At 35.4% G+C, this 9,221-nt stretch overlaps 1 protein-coding gene across 2 annotated transcripts in view; it reads left to right on the forward strand.

Annotated features, from left to right (window-relative positions):
* Positions 1–8,857, forward strand: part of LOC121411028 (zinc transporter ZIP10-like) — a 64,317-nt gene extending 55,460 nt beyond the window's left edge. For both annotated transcript variants that reach the window (XM_041603490.1, XM_041603489.1), the window contains 3 exons: positions 1,183–1,719; positions 2,593–2,780; positions 7,006–8,857. In XM_041603490.1, coding sequence (XP_041459424.1) covers positions 1,183–1,719; positions 2,593–2,780; positions 7,006–7,155 — 875 coding nt within the window. In that variant the 3' untranslated portion in view covers positions 7,156–8,857. The remainder of the gene's footprint in view (positions 1–1,182; positions 1,720–2,592; positions 2,781–7,005) is intronic.
* Positions 8,858–9,221: the final 364 nt, after the last annotated feature.

Consider the following 9,221-nt stretch of genomic DNA (forward strand, 5'->3'; position numbering starts at 1 on the left):
GCATTCCACTTGTTTTTCCTGGTGCCCTGTGATAATCCAGTGCATGTGTCCATTGAAAAGTATATTTTACAATTGATGACCTTTTTCAATGACCATTGATGCCATCTAAGTGAGCACTGCCTTCGTTTTTCTCAAGAGTGCCCTTGGTAAAAAGTCCTTGCCCCTTTGAATTCTTAATCCCTGGTAATGGGTAGGATAGTATCAAGGAATAATGCACAGTCAATCAACCTGTTACACTCATCTATAAAGACTGGATACATTTATAATGCATTGTGGGCATAGACAGTTGAAAAGTTCATCTTCATTGTTATGGAGTAGTTCAGTTAATTGAAATGATTGTATTTTAGAAGTGTGTCATGAAACTCATGAATGAATACAACCATCCTGTATACAGATTATTTCATGCTCTCATGACTCCACTTGAGATTTTTTTTTCTTTTTCAATGAAAGAATTGTTGCATTCGTCAATGGGCTCATTAAATTGTAAGTTCATCAGATAGAAAATACTGTTAAACAAATTAGTAATTGTGTTTCTTGTGTGAGTTTCAATTAGTATTTATTTCATTCTCAATTAAAAAAAACAAATATAAAGCAGATATGATAAACTATTTACAAGCAAGAGTGAAAAATGAAAATAAAATGGGGAACTGCGTAAATAAAGCCAAGAGGCCTTGTGTAAGTATGACATGGTATAAAGAAATGATAAGTTAAACAATTAACATGATATACATGTATAAACAACACCAATAAATAAACAGAAAGAAACAGAAAAAACAACATAAAAAGGTGTCAATTTTCAATAGAAAAACAACTTTACATATTTGAGATAGAAAATGCTTCAATTTTTTGAAAGACTTACAAACTTGCATTCAGTTACATCTCTAGGGGTAGAATTCCAAATCACAAGTAAATTATATTATTTTATGGATAATGTAACTATGAAATCAAGTATTTGCCGGTACAGTTTATGCATACTGCATATGTTCCCATTGGCTAACCCATTTTCAAAATTGAAGGAGTTAATTGATGCGATTGGATGGTAATACCTTATCAAGGTGATGGTCTGATGTGCAGTTCTAGAATGTTTTCATGATGCAATAAACTGATTTTTGAATTCTTGGTTGAAAATTTGCTAGATAATGACTAATTTCTCTTCCATTAACATTGTTTTGATATCCCCAGCTAAAGTGGTAAATGAGCATTGCCCGGGGGTCTTCAGCTTTAAGCACAAATCAGCTGTCATTCCACACGTGGAGCTGAATGACAAAGAGAAAGCAGATGAGGAGAAGGAAGAGAAGAAGAGTCAATCTAGCCTTGATTTGAGCATGAAAAAGGACCAGGAGAGTAGCTATGGAGGTGTGTCAACCAGTATATGTAAGGACACTGATCTATTCAGTGTTTCTACTCCCAAGAAGGTTGTTGAATCAGATGGCCTTTCATCCACTCCGGGCAACCATGAGCATTCATACCACCAGCACAACAGTGATCATCATCATCATCATTTTCATCATCATCATCATGGACATAGTCATCATGGACACAGCCACGCCAATACTGGAAAGATGGGCATCTCTGCCATTGCTTGGATGGTTGTGATGGGGGATGGGGTGCATAACTTCACCGATGGACTTATTGTTGGAGCGGCCTTCGCAGATAGCTTGGCTGGCGGTCTTAGTACAGCCATTGCAGTCATGTGCCATGAGATACCTCATGAACTCGGTAAGAATTCATCCATCATTTTAATCTTAACCTTTATGCCTACGCAGCAGCAAAATATGTTGGCCATGAGGGCCATATTGCTGGAAAATGTGAGTAGTGATAGTGCACTTTTGATGTACACTGTAAGACCAAAATCTATTTATTTTAGAGACTGACTTGTATGCTGTTATATTCTCCTCATTCGCTTACTTGCAAAATTCTATTTTGTAGCTTGAGAGGTTTCATAATTGTATGATACATGTAAACATTATAGTCAATATGAGAAAGGCTTAGTCTTTCTTTTATCAAGCTTGTCACTTATCTGCTAGTTTTATTTCCCCCTGGTGGTAATTCCCTTTAGTCTGTCAGGTGACTTTGCTCACCCTTTCTCTCCATGGCTATTAATGTTTGTTACCATGTTTTTATGTGTATTCTCTTATGTTTTTATGTGTATTCTCTTATTGCTCTGTTTTGTATACCAGTTATCTGGTGTTTGTGTCTTTGTATCTTTGCAACTCTGCTCTCCCTCTTTTTCACCCTAATTCTTTGGTCACTCGTAACTATTCCTTTCATACCCTTCCCATCTTTCATCCTCAATTTTGCATCCAGCATTATGCTATCTCTCTTTGCATCTTCTTCCATTCTCCTCTCTTTCCTCTCTCTTTTCATTTCTAATTCTCTCAGTGACACGTCTGTTGCCCCTCTGACAATAGAATATCTCAGTAGTCTTGAAACTAGGTGTAATGCAGCGAATGGGGTTTTGGGTTTGAGAATGGTATTATGATTGGGGTCAGTTATTGGCAAATTTTCAAGTTTTGGTTGCAGTATCAGTAGGATGAGTAAATGTCATGAAGTCATTGACTGATCTCTCTCTTTGTTTCCTCTCCTGAACAGGTGACTTTGCTGTGATGTTGCGAGGTGGTATGAGTATCAAGCAAGCATTGGCATTCCAGGCAGTCTCATCCATCCTAGCCTATGTTGGCATGGCAATAGGCCTTAGTATAGGACACCTCAACTCCGTCAGTCTATGGATCTTTGCGTTAGCTGGAGGAGCATTTCTTTACATAGCACTAACAGATTTGGTAAGCCATGTTTATTCTTTTTAAGAGTACATAACTGTATAGAACCCTTCTTGCTTAATTTCATCAGATAGGTGACCCTGATCCAATTGTTCAAAACCCAACTTCACCCGACAAAGGAAATTATAATTGGTATGGTGTCAAATCTTTCTATCTGACGGTCGATTGGATCAGGGTTGCCTAGCCACTAACCCGTCTCTGTGGTCTAGAGGTTAAGGCACCGGCGTTCAAAGCTGGGGGCCCGGGTTCGATTCCCAGCAGACATTTTTTCGGCATCACCAATTTTTCCAAAGGGTAGCTCTTGAGAACCTTGATTTAAGCTACGCCTACCATTGTTCTCTTCATCCATTTCTTTACACAATATTCAAAATAAAAGAGTTGCCAAAGCTGTTGTACATGTTTAGCTTCACAACATATATATATATATATGGTTCAGATGAACCATTAGAAATCCTATTTTGGGGAAAAAGTATTGAGCAAAATAACTTTGCAGGAGGTTCCCCTACATTCATTGGCTATTTTTGTTGTTGTAAACTATATGTGGTCTACATGATTTTAATTTGGCTGCATTTAAGAATATGGATAAGTATTATATTCCAAGTAAAACACAATATGATTTTGAATGAGGCTAATCTCCCTGCTGGGAAAGTCTGAATCCAGAATATTTCTACAAATAAATTACAATGCACTAATAAAGAGATGAAGTATAGTGATAAAGAGATGTGCGAAATAAATCTGGAAAAGATCAATTCAATTTGTTTAGTAAATGCTTACAATTATCTATTCAGATTTTTTATTTATTTTGTCTGCCTCAAGTTTGTTGTCTCGCCCACCAGAGTTGAAGGCTAAGGGAAATGTCATCCGTCCGTCTGTTACTCTTATGACACATAACTCCGCAACTGTAATTCATTTTTTCCCCAAACTTGGGTTGAAGATGTACTTAGGAGACCTGCATATCATGGCGCAGTCAGAGGTCATATTTAAGGTCAAAGTTCATTTTGAGATCATTGTAATTACATAACTCTGCAACCATAAGTCACTTTTGAACCAAACGGGTTGTAGCTGTACTTACGAGATCTGCATGTTATTGTATTCAGAGGTCACATGGTAAGGTCAAAAGTCATTTTGATGTCAACATTAAAGTTTACATGCAAGACTCTTATGACAAATGTTATTCCATCCCAGTTATTTTACAATGAACTTAGCGAAAAAAATACACGGGGGCGGCGGGCGAATTCACCCCAGAAATGCCTAAATTCGCCCTCGAAATCACCCAAAATTATTGCCGAGCGAGAACAACTCAGCAGCTCACGAGCGCCATATGCTTGAGCTCCGCTTATCATATAAAAGTAATTAAAAATCCGCACTCAAAATCATGAACAAGCCTTGGAAATAGCGAGGAGCACAGTTTTAAATTCCGAAGTTGCATCTTTTTCTGTACCACGTTTTTCCATACACATGGTATGAAAAAAATCAACGCAACAGTCGGGAAACCGTTGCATGTTTTGGGGTCCATTATGACTACCACAATGTGCAATTTCTAATGCACATTTCCCCCTACAGATATCAAGATTCTGTGATAAAATGATTCGATTAACACAAGAAATAAATCTCAGAGTGTAGTAACCTTGCATTGGTGAGTTGTCATTCGGCTTTGCTTTTCAAAACGTCCTAGTAACATCCAAAATAACTTATCTTATTTGCTAATTATAACTTAAAAATAATTTTGTTTTATTTTTCTAGGGGATGAGGTAAATGTCAGATAATAAATCACAAAGCTCCATCTATTTTACAAGGCGGGCGGGAGGCTCACGCATGTACGCAATGGCGCTTGTACTAGTTAGCCAGTCTGAGCTCTAGATTCTCTGCCAGAGCTCTGGGGGACAATTCGCTCAGTAAAGGCCTCAATGATTGTGATTTTCTGTTTCAGACAGAGTGTACTTTTCGGGTATATTATTCAGAACTGTAAATAAAGTTTGATGATTTCTTCATTGTCATGTATATTTAAGTTACATGTATTAATGAGTTAATTCTCACCAAATTTAGACTCCCCCATAGAGAAATGCAATTTTCGTGGAGATCTGCGTTTTCAAAGAAATTCAGGAAAAGTTAGGGTATGTGGGCTTTTATTACATGGCCGAGTATAGATTATTGTACTGGAATAGATGGAAATTAGATAATGAATTTATTTATATCCAAGTTCAACTCACAGTCACACCCACATCCAAGATTGTAAGCATGAAAAAAATAACTTAAAAAATCATACAATAACAATAAGTAATAATTCATTAATAAGTGAACAGGTATTCCTCAAAATACAAAAACGTAGCATTTAAAAAGAGTCACCAAAATGCAAAAAAGTAGCCCCCGAAAGGTAGAAATGGAGCCCCTGAAAGTTTACAAAAAATTGAAAATGGAGCCCCCGAAAAAAAATTCCCTGAATGAACTATGAACTTTTGATACAATTCTGTTGCGTGCCCTCGCAAATCACAATATTTCTGATTACTTTCACAAGTGGGCGAGACATGACATCGCTCTTGCCTTGTTTCTTTATTCATCCAACACTTTCTCAACTATCCTAGAATTTCTATCATTGTTCTCAATTCATTTTTCTAAGAGACATTACGATAAAAACCATTAATGAATATTCCATTCCTTGTTCTGCATTTGCAAAATTCAGCATATGAAGTCCATATGCATTAAATAATTTACTTTCATCATTTTCCAGTCATATAAGATTTTCTTTCAAGTCCTGTTTATGAGTATAGTGATGATTATTTATATATTTATCATGGGCTAATTTTTACCATTGGAAATTAATTTTTCTTGTTCAACAAGACTACATTTCTCATTATGACAATAAAAAAAAATCTTTTTTTTTGTTGCTATTAAAGTTATTCAGTTTTATTGCTGTATTGACTGATGAATTACATACTCAGTAAGTTTAGCCACCTGTTTGCAATGATGAAAAATACCACTGTTACCAAATTCTCTTAGGTTTTGTGAAAAAAAATACTCATCAGAATGTCCAAACTCCAAAGACTATTATCGCATGCTCACATGATTCTTTAAAAAAGATATATGTTTTTTCTCCTCTGTAATAAATGTAGACCCATTCATTACCTCTAGTCATCTACAGATGTTCAATATTAATTTACACGTATGTAGAAATAAATCACATTTATACAAACGAATTGCTGAAGAAAATATTTAAACAGAATATTGGTAGATTTTACATTTAGTAATGTTTTGTTCAATATTTCTGTTTGCAACGTAGCAATGATCGAGCAACATTTTTCTGACCAAATCCTGCATGAGTTTTCCGGTTTTTTGGGGGGGTTTTGTTTGCAAAAAAAGCAAAAATATTGGATTAGTTATTGTTTCTGCCCTAATTTAAGTCATTGGTCCACCCTGTAATGTGTAGCACGAGTTGTACTTAGTTCAATAATCTGGTTAGTAAATTCTTATTTAATATATACATGTAGGAAGTGATTGTTTCTACAGAGAGTTCACAAAGAAGTTCAGGGTTTATTCCTTCCTTTGTCACCTAGTTCAAATCGCCTTAGGAAAAGCAAGTGATCGATTAAAGTGTTGTTTTTTTGGATTTGCCTTGATGGACGTATGTGGCCATCATAATGAAGGGGGGGGGGGGGTACTGCCTCTGCTGTAATAAGGTTGAAACTTGTTATACTTTCAAAATTGTCTCGACACAATATTAAAAAATAAATAATGGAACTGCCCTATGATTTACCCCCAAAATTACAAACAAGAGGAGCATGATTGAAAGTTATGCCCTTTATCCTGATCTTTTTTATCGATACCCTTTCCGTTGTACGCGCATAAATCAGCTGGTCTGAAAATGACCCTATTGTACTGAAATCAAACATGGTTTCAACTTTGAATGACAGTGCCCCAATCCTCCACCCGACCCAAAGGCTATATAAAGTTGTCTCACGATGTTTGATACATCGTGAGACAACTGGTTATTTCTACTACTCAATAAATTTGTTTTCTTATTCATATATCTGCAGTGAAAGGACAAGAAATCCATTTATGCTTTTCCAACTTTTGAATCCAAAAACTTTGTCTCCTTTTCCTTTTCTCTGCCTATCATCCATTTACGTCAATTAAACTTTTGAGAAGTTATGCACATTTTATTGAATGACGATGCAGCACACATGTAAAGTGAATTTCAATATAAATAGTTGATTTTTTTTCTCTCTTGCAGTTCCCTGAGATGGTGGAAAGTCTGAACAACACCACAGACAGTAAGTCATGTCATCTCTTGCTTCAGGTTCTCGGTGCACTGTTTGGAATCGGTACCATGCTTGTTATAGCGCTTTATGAAGAACTCCTTATAGCAGCACTTTCTACATAGGAAATTCCTTTAAAATGTGGTTGCCATGGTGATTCAAATTGTTGTGATTGAGATATAGTCAATCAACACTGGCAGAATATTGTAAAAAAAATTACCTGCACCCAGCCTGTGGAAGGTTGCTGAATTTACTATGAAGAGCTAGTTGATAGAGAGGATGGCAGGAGAGAAACATGGCATATCATTTGAGAGATGGGCTTGTACCAGCTTAAAAGTTATCTTTGATATAAAAACTTTACTTTTGTTTGAATGTTCTGACTTTGTAAATTGTTGTGGGTCACAAATTTAACAGCGTTTAAAATATGAATGTTTAGTTTTTGTGTGTCAGAATTTGTATGTTTGTTGCCTTGTACATTTCACTGTAATACAAACAATAACAAGAAACAAATGTGTATATTGCAAACATAATGGCTGGTATTGTTTCTATGTATTAAGGAATCTGTGATTTGTCATTATTCCTGGGATAGCTACATGTAAATGAAGCTTTTTATTTTTACACCGGAGAATGAATTATTGATACGAGAGCCTAGTTTTTATCACCTCCATGTAGAAGTAGAAATTCTTATGTCTCAGCTTTAGAGCATTGAGTTTGTGATTACAGCCATGTGAGACAGGCTGTGCACTAAAAACTATGATTGGTTCTTTTAATTTATTGCACAAATTATCAATTAGTAAGGGTAAAAACCCTCTATTTTCAATCAATTGTAACATTTTGTCTTATAGGGTATTGGATAGTCTGCATGAGAATAATTAAGTCATTGCACCTGTGCCCTTTTATGAAACACAAAGCCAATCGCTATTGTAATTTAATCCTTGGTTTCTGAAGAGAATCAGGATTACATAATTGTTCGGTTATATACATGTATGTACAATCTATAGGCCTGTGCCTTTACTGCCAAATAAGCAAATCAACAAACAGTGATTGCAAATACCTTTTCTCATCCTGCTCTTTATAAACAAACCTTTGTTCAGGAATGGGTAATTTCAAAATTCTTTCCTATCGCTTTTCAAAGAAGATATAAACAGGTTTAGCAAAGTTAGTCTTTGTGTTGGCTCTATGGATGGACACTTATGTGATCATGCTGTGAACAAAAATATCTTATTTGATTGTGGGTCAATTGAATGTGAATGTAAATGCTTTAATATCTGATATTTTTCCCCTTTCCCCGTCTTATAAGAAAGGTTGTAATTTCTGTAGAATTGATAAGTTTTCCATACAACATCACCAGATTTTGTCTTCAGATCTCAATAAGAATAGATCCAATGATAATGTGTCATAATTAGTTCAACTTGGTGCCAATTTAAATTCATTTTGTTGTTGGGAGAGGAGTTGGAGCTATTTTGTGCAATATCATGAAATTGTAATCTGACAATGTGCTATATGTAATAAAATAAACATCTGATCACCAAATTACATGTCTAGTTCTATGGACCTACATGTAAACATGTCCATGGACTGACCCCAAATATAGTATACATTTATAAAGTCAATACACAACCATTCATATGCAACAATAACCTGTCAATCTACATTTGTCCAATAATGAAACAATGTTTAAATAGAAAAGACAGTTAAAAAACTATAATCATTGTTTAATATGAAAACCCCCAAGATTCTAACCATAGACCATGACCATATAACTCTTCTCCTCTCCCCCTCCCTCTTTCTCTTTTCCTTGCTCTTTCTATCATTTTCTCCCCTTTTCTCCTTCTCTCTTTCCAATGCTCTTTCCTTTAATGTTTCCTCTTGTGATTTTTTTTTCTGCTCCATCTCTCTAAAACTGAAGCAATCTTTACCAGAATTAAGCCCCATGGTACACCCTCTGCTTTTCTACATTAGTGTACCTTTTTGTAGATATATTCATTGCTTTCTTTCATGAAGCATAGTTTCTGAAGCAGTATTGTCCTTATTCTGATTTGGTGAAAGTTACAAAATGGGAAAATTTATGTACCAATGAAATTGTATAAAATTGGCAGTTACATGTAGTATTGAAATGAACATTGCATTGTTGGTGAAATGGACAAAATAATTTTAAAAGGTCAGGTCAGTCAAATAGGGAAACTGTTAT

Source organism: Lytechinus variegatus, chromosome 3, assembly GCF_018143015.1.
Source record: "Lytechinus variegatus isolate NC3 chromosome 3, Lvar_3.0, whole genome shotgun sequence".
In the NCBI taxonomy this organism is placed as follows: Eukaryota; Metazoa; Echinodermata; class Echinoidea; order Temnopleuroida; family Toxopneustidae; genus Lytechinus; species Lytechinus variegatus.